This window comes from Dama dama, chromosome X (assembly GCF_033118175.1).
Source record: "Dama dama isolate Ldn47 chromosome X, ASM3311817v1, whole genome shotgun sequence".
NCBI lineage: Eukaryota > Metazoa > Chordata > Mammalia > Artiodactyla > Cervidae > Dama > Dama dama.
The window spans coordinates 34189534-34199754 of record NC_083714.1 but is presented as its reverse complement, the minus strand read 5'-3'; the positions used below and the strand labels follow the sequence as shown (position 1 = coordinate 34199754).

At 39.0% G+C, this 10221-nt stretch overlaps 1 protein-coding gene across 1 annotated transcript; it reads right to left on the bottom strand.

The window, feature by feature from the left end:
• Positions 1-1216: 1216 nt before the first annotated feature.
• On the bottom strand, positions 1217-2158 carry LOC133052605 (olfactory receptor 1468-like). The gene has a single exon (XM_061137536.1). The coding sequence runs from the start codon at positions 2156-2158 to the stop codon at positions 1217-1219; it is 942 nt and encodes a 313-aa protein (XP_060993519.1).
• Between the last annotated feature and the right edge of the window lie 8063 nt (positions 2159-10221).

The following is a 10221-nucleotide window of genomic DNA, read 5'->3' as shown; positions in this document are numbered from 1 at the left end:
CAGACTCTTTGCAACCCCGTGGACTGTAGCCTGCCAGGCTCCTCTATTCATGAAATTCTCCAGGCCAGAATACTGGAGTGGTTAGCCTTTCTCTTCTCCAGGGGGTCTTCCCAATCCAGGTCTCCCGCACTGCAGTCAAATTCTTTACTGTATGAGCCATCAGGAAAGCCCAAGAATACTGGAGTGGGTAGCCTATCCCTTCTCCAGTGGATCTTCCCGACCCAGGAATCAAACCGGCGTCACCTGCATCGCAGGCAGATTCTTTACCAGCTGAGCTACCAGGGAAGCCCAAAGAATGACAAAGTATCCAGTGCAGCTGGGATGAAAGGTGTTGCAAAGATGGTGAGGGGGTAAGGAATGATGATTCTTACATTTGGGAATGTAAGTGAAGGCAGGTGGTAGAGCATCTTATATGCTGAAGAAGTTTAGCTTTGCTGGGGAGCCTCTGCAGGGCTCAGAGCAGGACAGATGCTGTGATTGTTTTTTGCCTTAGTTTGTTTTTCTTCTATTAATGTGTCTTTTTTCCTTCCTTAGTATATGAGAATTATACAGTATTCACCTTAAAGTATTATTGTGTGAATCAAGTCATTGTTTTGAAGTTGTGAATTTTAAAATGATATTATCTGTAAGATATTTTAAGCTATTTTCATTTTTTCTTTCTTCCTCCCTCCTTTCCTTCCTTCCTATCAATGATTTAGCAAGTACGATTTGGTAGGTGGGGAAAGGAAACAACTCACTTACACTTCCAATGTAATGTAGTTAGAAATGTAATTCGAATTCCAATATAATTCGAAATGCCCTCACTTACATTTCCAAACGTAAAAATCATCATTCCTTACCCCCTCACCATCTTTGCAACCCCCTTCATCCCAGCTGCACTGGATACTTTGTCATTCTTTGGGCTTCCCTGGTAGCTCAGCTGGTAAAGAATCCACCTGCGATGCAGGTGACCCCAAATTAGTAAATACTGACTACACAACCATTAGTTGATTCAGGGGAAACTCTAAATTGTGAAGGACTATGGAATAAAGGAGCATTTTTGTTTTGTTATTATTTTACCTAGAGAGATAAGTCTGATCTAGATTCTTGGATCTGGATTCAGGGTAGGAAATGGATGGCAAAGAAACTATCATGGTGGCCCAGTAGCCTGAGGTTTTGGACTCTGTGTGCTCACTGAAGTGTAAGAAGGTGATATAGGCATTTCTTATGGCAGGAATCACCATCTCCAGAAATAGGTTTTCCTGATAAGTAGTCTCTTCACAGCTGCCTTCATGTCCTTGTTCCTTAGACTATAGATGAAGGGGTTCATCATGGGAGTCACCACTGAATACATGACGGCAGCCACCTTATCCCTTTCTGCTGAGTAGGCAGAAGAGGGAAGAAAGTAGACCCCACTGATAGATCCGTAGAAGAGGGACACAGCTAAGAAATGGGAGCCACAAGTGGAGAATGTTTTCCACTTCCCCTTGGCTGAAGGAATCCTAAGTACAGTGCAAGCAATAAGGCAATAGGAGACACAGATGAAGGTGAATGGAATGAAGATAACTGATCCCCCAATTACTAGGACTATCAAGTCATTGATCTGAGTGTCTGAACAAGCCAGCCTTAAAATGGGCTCCAGGTCACAGAAGAAGTGTGGAATTTCTCTCTGATCACAGAAATTCAAGAGGCCCAGCAGACCGAGATGAAGTACTGAAACAAGATTACAGACAACGCATGGAGTCACTACCAACAGGGCACAACGCTTCAGACTCAGTAACGCAGCATAGTGTAATGGGTGACAGATGGCAACGTACCGGTCATACGCCATGGCTGCCAAGAGGAAATTGTCCAGGTCCACCAGCAACATAAAAAAGTACATTTGTGTAAGGCATCCTGCAAAGGAGATGACTGGGTTCTGGCTTTGGATGTCTGCCAACATTTTGGGGACTGTAATAGATATGAAGCAGATGTCGGTGAAGGATAGATTGGCAAGGAAGAAGTACATGGGGCTGTGGAGGTGAGCATCACTGACAATAGCCAGGATGACAAGTAAATTTCCCACCATGGTAACCAGATACATGCACAAAAACAGCTCAAAGATGTGCTGCTGCTGTTCAGACACCGCTGTGAGTCCCAGGAGGAAAAATTCAGAGATAGTTTGGTTTCCTTGGAGCATGATTCTCCTGTGTCTAAAAAGGGAAAAAATGTGACTTTACTGTAAAATGGTAGCATGACACAAAACTAGTCAGAGGACATTGTACCATATTATAAAAGTGAATCAAGCCTTGGAACTTCTTTTCTGAATCTTATTTTCTGCTTACTAAAACACAAGCTCCACAAGGGTATGAATTTTATCTACTATGTTCAGTGCTGTAGACCAGTGCTAAAGGTAGTGCCCAGAACATAGTAGGTGTTCATTAAATATTGGTTGCGTTTACACACGAATGAGTGAATAAATTAAAAAATAAATATTCTGAACATATGACTCACTATCTTCATGACTGTTTTCTGTGCTTTTCTAAGCCTATTTCATCCATTTTAAAACGTGGATGTAAATCCATGGCTGATTCATGTCAATGTATGACAAAAACCACTACAATATTGTAAAGTAATTAGCCTCCAACTAATAAAAATAAATGAAAAAAAGAAAAAAGAAAACGTGGAGAATATCCACTTTATAGGATTTTTGTGACGATGGCAAGGACACATGTAAAATGCCTATATCTGTATTTTAGCTGTTGCCTCAGAAATAGTAGCTGCTATCATTCACTAATTTGGAAAAATCACAGACTTTAGAGGCAAAAAGAAACCTTTAGAGAACACATAGCTGAACCTCTGTCTTCGGGCAGTTAAGTATTCAATACGCATACGATGATTTAACTGATCGTGTTTCACTGTTCCAGAGACAAAGATGCTACACTCGACTTACAACACCTGATCCAAAATTTTATCCTTTTACTAATTAGCTCTTCCTCAAATCTTTCTGAAAACTTCCCAGTTTTTACATCTCAACAAGGAGAAATTAGTCATTACCATAAATGCTGCTGAAGTCCTGTAGGGATAGCCACTGAATTAAGCAATGCAATGGTAAGTGTTCTTAACATGACCATTTATGGTGGAGCTACTTGGGAAAAAGCCACAATGAAGAAAATTTAGGGGTAACACTTTAGCAACAAGTGTTTATTGAGGGCTTACTATGTTGCAGTTGCATTCAAGTGCTAAGTGCTTTACATCAATTATTTTATTAAATACTCACCACAACTTGGTGAGCTAAGTAGGTCTATTAAGAATATGTTCCATTTGCAGATGAAGAAATCAAGAATTAAATAATTTGATAAGAGTGATGCATAGCTAGTGTATATTCTGAGCCCAGTCTGACTTCAGAGCCTTTCTTGCTGAACTATTAATACCATGCTATATTACTACTATACTGCTTAAGGCTTCGTGTTTGTGAAGAGCCTCACCAATGTTTTAGGCACAGAAGAGCTTGCTCAGCCAAAGTCCAAAAGCTAGTAGATGGTGGAGCTTGACTTTGAATCTTGATGCCAAAATGTTTTTGCCATCTCTGTGTAAGTCCAAATGAGAGCAGGTGGGCCTACAAATGGGAAGCTTTGTCTTTGCTTATTCCAATTTGCACCTTATCTATGCTGATGTGAGATCCATTTTATTAATACACACTTGTTACTTACTCAAAAATCTGTATGTCTTCATACCATCTTTCCAGTCTAACACGACTGGATTGCCATTGTATTAATTCACCTACTTCTGTTGGTTTGCTGTTTAGCTTTGTACACTCTGAAAAAAAGAGGTTAGCAGAACTAATGAATAGTTGAAGCAATATTGCAGGAGAAATGTTGCACTTACTTAACAACACAATTTTCCCCAAGTGCTGTAGCAGTTCTCATTTGCATACTAACAAATAAATGTGCTAATTATAAATCCCGGGCAGGATCAGTTCTTGTGGGACCTCTGCTAGGCAACATTTAGCCATTTCATATGTACAGAATGTACTGAAAATAATAAACTGACATATTACTATAGATTCTTCACTGATGCAGACTATATTAGCAAAATTTGACAGTCCATGTGTCTGATATGATCTTCAAACACCGTACCAGTTAGTTCAATTTAACCACTTGTTCTCATCTACTCTCCCCAAGCTGGCACCATCTTTTACAACCAAACACATGAGTATATTCAGCTTTTCAACCCTTGTGTATTCAAGTCACTGATTTGGCACAATACTTTTGTAGTGAACTTGAGGAACAAATGTTTGCATATTTGAGTTGAGAGTCCCTCTCCTATGGAACTTACCTGCATGTTTTGTGGCTATTTCCAAAGCTTTTCAGGAGGAAATAATTCCACTTCAACTTAAAAAAAATGGGGATTTTCCCAGCCATAGATCTGAACATTTTCCCTTCCTAAAAACAGAAAAAGGCAGAGGAGAGGGCTGAAATAGAACTGAAAACCTCAACCAGTGGTGTTGTCCCTACTCTTGGATTTAGAAAAAGATCACCCTAGGGCTCAGGATACAATCCTCTAGGCTACTCATTAGAAGCTACTCTCAATTCCATCCTCTATGGACCAAGACCTCCCTACTGGGATATATTGATATTCACTGATTTCTCATATATTTTATTATAAATAGAAATAATTATTATATATGAATAATTTGTATTAATTATATGCATAGTATAATGTATACATATAAATTATATATATAAGTCATATATATATATGTATATATATATGAATAGAAAGCAAGCCTATGTCCCTGTTGTATTTTCACTCTAGTTAGAAAACTGAAATACCAACTTTTGAAGGAAAACTTCACCTTCCTTTCTACCTAATAGTTATCTTTTGTATCTCCATATAATCCAATAATAAGCTGACTCAGGTAATATTTGGAGAGCTTTAGTAATGAAAGCAACACTGCAGAGTACTTATTATTTGTCAGGCATTATTCTAAGCCCTTCATATATATTAACTCAGTTTATTTCCACGATAAAATTTGAGGTAGATAAAAATATCATCCCCTTTTCACAGAGGAGGAAACTGAAAACCAAAAGGTTAAATGATTTGCCCAAGGTCATACAACTATTTGATGGCAGAGCCAAGGTTCTTACCATAAACTCTTGCTCTTGATACCATTTTCTTAATTGCTGCACTAAATTATCACTTATTAATCATGGGGGATCTTTGGAAGGGGGAAAGGAATTCTGAGAATTTGACTAAAAATATCTTTGGAAATATCACTCATATCTTTCTCCCTACCCTGATTCCCAGCAAATGTCCTCACTTCCTATTTAACTCTACATCCAAACCAAGAGTCTGTGAACGTTTCACTACCCTCTTCTTTCTTAATGTTATTATGGAAGGACATCCTTCCCATTATTAAGGGCCAATCCCTTCACCTATATTCTGGATTCCTTCCCCTATTGCCTTCCCAAGGGACTTATGTTATCAGCTAATTTCTTTCTTATATCTTCTATCTTATATCTGGATTTTTCTTTTGGCTTTAAAACATGTTATAATTTTTCCTACATTCAAAAAAAAAAAGACAAGCAAATCCTCCAGGATTCCTTAGCCTCTTCAGTTACTAAACAATCTCACATCTACCATTAAACACAAATTTCTTGAATTTTCTACCTTTCTGTCTCCATTTCTTCACCTCAACCCACTCCAATCTGTCTTCTGCCCCACACAACTCCACTGAAATAGCTCTTGATAAGGTCACAGTGACATTCGTGTTGCTAAATCCACCTTTCTTGGCAACTCAACAGTACTCACCTCAGATGACAGTCCTCTTTCTTCATATTGCTGTTCTGTTGTTTTTAGTTGCTAAGTTGTGTCCGACTCTTTTGTGACCCCATGGACTGTATAGCCTGTGAGGCTCCTCTGTCCATGGGATTTCCCAGGCAAGAATACTGGAGTGGGTTGCCATTTCCTTCTCCAGGGGATCTTCCCAACCCAGGGATCGAACTCTGGTCTCCTGCATTGACAGGCAGATTCTTTACTGCTGTGTGTGTATATATATATATATATATATATATACATGTATATATGTATATATATACATATATATATGTATATATGTGTGTATATATATATATTTGTATATATATGTATATACATATATAGGTATATGCACATATATATGTGTGTATATATTCCTGTAGTCATGTATGGATGTGAGAGTTGGACTAAAGAAAGCTGAGCGCCGAAGAATTGATGCTTTTGAACTGTGGTGTTGGAGAAGACTTGAGAGTCTCTTGGACTGCAAGGAGATCCTAAAGGAAATCAGTCCTGAATATTCATTGGAAGGACTGATGCTGAAGCTGAAACTCCAATACTTTGGCCACCTGATGCAAAGAACTGACTCCTTGGAAAAGACCCTGATGCTGGGAAAGACTGAAGGCGGGAGGAGAAGGAGATGACAGAGGATGAAATGGTTGGATGGCATCACCAAACTCACTCGATAGACATGAGTTAGAGTAAGCTCCGGGAGTTGGTGATGGACAGGGAAGCCTGGCGTGCTGCAGTCCATGGGATCTAAAAGAGACTGAAGGACTGAACTGAACTGATAGCTGACTTACAATGTTGTCTTAGTTTTAGATGTACAGTGCAGAGATTCAGGCATATAAACATGTATGTATCTATATCTATATATTGCTCTTTAGATTCTTTTCTTTTATAGGTTATTGCAAAATATTGAGTATAGTTCCCTGTGCTATACAGTAGGTCGTCTTTCTTGATGTACCCTCTTTTGTTGGATGTTGAGAACCCTGAATCCCCTGGTTTTCCTTCTATCTCTTTAACCACTCTTTCTCCATCTCCTTTCATGGCTCTCCCATATAACCTTTAAATGTTTGTTGTGATGTCACAGAGTTTTTATTTGCTCACTCTATTCTATCCCTAGAATAAAATTATCCATTTCATTACTTCAGTTAAATCTTTATATTGATGTTTCTGTTTCTTTTCTTTAATTAGCTCTCTCTCTCTCTGAGCCCTGGAATCATACGCCTAACTGTTTGTTATAAACACTTCTATATCTCATAAGCACCTCAAATTCAGTATTTTCAAATCCATACTCATTGTCTGCCCACACCACTGCTGAAACCAATTTCATCCCTGTTCCATTATGCCTTACCTCAGTAAAATGTAACATCATTGATTTTTGTCATTTTTTATAACTTCCATCTTTATTTCTTAAGATCTCATTATTTAAGTCTTGTAGATTCCCCATCTTAAATATCTCTCAAATGTATTTCTCCATCACCCTTTTTGAAGCCATCACCACGTTTCTATCTCTACTTTTATTCCTTCCAAATAGTCTTTAGGCGGATACTCTTCAGGGACTTCGTAGTCCTCTTAGTTTATGGCCCAGAATTAATAATGCACCTACAATGCCTGGCCTTCTGAATTCTCATGTTGTACCACTTTCCCCTTCTTTCAGTTTCTTGAGAGTCCCAAATTCCTTCTTGCCTTATTGTTTTTTCATAGTTTATATTTTCCTTCTGGAAGGGAATACCCTCTATATTTGGCTAATATGTTTTTATTTCAGGTCTCAAAAAAATTTTTTTTGGCTCCACTGAGCGGCACACAGGGTCTTAGTTTCCTGAACAGGGATCAAACTCAAGCCCCTTGCAATGGAAGCACGAAGTCTCAGCCACTGAACCACCAGGGAAGCCCTTTCAGGTCTCAATTTAAATTCTCCTTCTGAAGGTATACCTTCTCTGATCTCTCAAACCTATGTCAAATCCTTGCAGTGACATCCTATAGCCACCTATATATTTTCCATAAACAGTACTTTGAGTACTTAATTTTCTATTATTCTATAAATTCTATAAGTACAGGAATATGTCTATCTACTGCTGCATTCTCAATGCTTTGCAAAGTGCATGACAGATTGTTCGTGCTCAATAATTTGTGAATGATTGAATTAATTGTGAAAGTCTCTCCACCATGTCTGACTCTTTGCAACCCCATGGACTATACAGTCAATGGAATTCTCCAGGTCAGAATACTGGAGTGGGTAGCCTATCCCTTTTTCAGCAGATCTTCCTGACCCAGTAATTGAACCAGGGTCTCCTGCATTGCAGGCAGATTCTCTATCAACTGAGCTATAAGGGAAGCAAAAGAATAGAAATTATTTATGGAACATTTAATTTGGAGTGGGAGTAGAGATCAAGGAGGGTTTCCCAGGTGACGCTAGTGGTAAAGAACCCACCTACCAATGCAGGAGATGTAAGATACCCAGGTTCAATCTCTGGGTTGGGAAGATCCCCTGGAGGAGGGCATAGCAATCCACTCCAGTATTCTTGCCTGGAGGATCCCATGGACAGAGGAGCCTGGCAGGCTACAGTCCATGGGGTCGCAAAGAGTCAGACACGACTGAAGTGACTCAGCATGCACATAGAGTTCATGGAAGACTTTAAAGAGAAAATAGGTTTAAAAATATGTGTTGCATAATGAAATGAAGGATGAGATTGAGGCATTCTAGCAATTTGAAACATAATTTTTAGATATAGGTGGGGAAATGTGAGTCTTCAAAGTACAAGACAGGTGCAGTTAACTTAGAGTTGCCCAGTGTGGGCTGTGAGCAAGGGAGAAAGGGGTAGAAGGTGAGATTAGAAAGTAATAGGTTGAGTATGGTTGTGAAGGTTTTGTGTATAACATATAATTAATGATGTTTGGCAGCATCTAAGAGAAATAGCAAGAGTCATTTTGTGCTGTGGGAAATTCAGAGATCAGAGCTGACTGTCGGGTACTGGGGAAGAACTAACATCAGAAATACAAAGCAAAATAGCCATAATTCCTCCTTTCCTTTGTGGCTCTACTTCTCTGTTTGAGGCTCCCTGGAAATCTGACTCCCTATTTCTAGTGACCAGAGAGCATGTATCGGGCTTGCATGACTTTCCAAGTCACTGGAGAAAGGGCGGAGTTAGTTATAAAGATTGAGGAGTGAGGAGTCATGTCACTCTATAGTAAACATATCAGCACAATTCCCTGGACCTGCAGAAAAATGGTGTCTCTTCATGCCTCTTTTGTGTCCCTTTTTCAATTTGGTAAATCACATCACAAATGTCATTGGATTGTCCATTTTTCCAGGAGACTTGGACTTTCCTAGAGGAGATTTGTAAGTCTTCAGGCAATTGGTATGCAGCATTGTAATGTCTGATTCTTTTAAGGGACATATTTGGAAACAGAGAACAGTGACACTGACCTTTTCTCTGAGAGGCTGCCTTTGCAAACGTCATAGCAAATGCGTTTAGGAATTGCTCATTTGTGGGGGCTGTTCAGAGGCTGGGGAAGGAAAGTGTCCTGGGAATTGACAATAGCAGCAAAACAGTACAGAAAAGAGCAGGGATGTTTAGATATGATGAATGGAGTCATTTTAGTTTTGAAAAGATTGATGCTTCCTCATTTGGAGGATGGATCCATATACCCTTAAATTCTTAATTGAGTATATGTTTGTTTGATACAGAGGATCATAAACATGGCCAGGGTTTCAGTTGCACTTATATTCTCAACTACCCAAGTGACCTTTGGAAAAACCCTTTCTCTGGGTATTAGTTTTATTCTCTGTAAAATGAGTGAGTTAGACTAAATTATCTCCACGCTCCCTTCCCACTCTGACATTTGACAATTCTATGATTTCTAATTGGGTACATTTATGCATGTTGTGGTGGAGATGTGATCTTATATGACTCGAAGGTGGATAGTAGAAATAGTACAATTTCTTTTCATCTAACACAGTGGGTTTGGTGTGTGTGTGTGTTGATGTATAATTCATGAAGTTTTTCAATTTTTAGCTTAGGGAGAGTTCGTGACAATAAAATTATATTCTGCTTAATCGGTTCACCTATGTTGTGTGTGTGGGTAGGGGGCTTATTATAGAAGAGTGTGTTAGCGAATAGAGGGCATCTGGAGGTGGTAATAAAGGTAAGCTCCTGGTTGTGATGAACAGACAGGAGAAAGGGGAGTAAAAGATTAAACATAGCTTTAAATAATCTGTTTAATAGAAGTTTTTAAAAAACACTAGGAAACTTGTCAACTAAATTGGAGCCAATCTCTATTTAAACCCTAAATGGAAACCTCTTCAAGGTGGACAAACAGACTATCCATTTATTGGTTGCTTCACTAATGGGATAAAGAGGCAGTGTTAGAGCTCTTCAGGATTAGAGAAGAGGAAATGAAGTGAGAAAAGCATCCCATAGGTCTCCTCTCTCCTCTAAC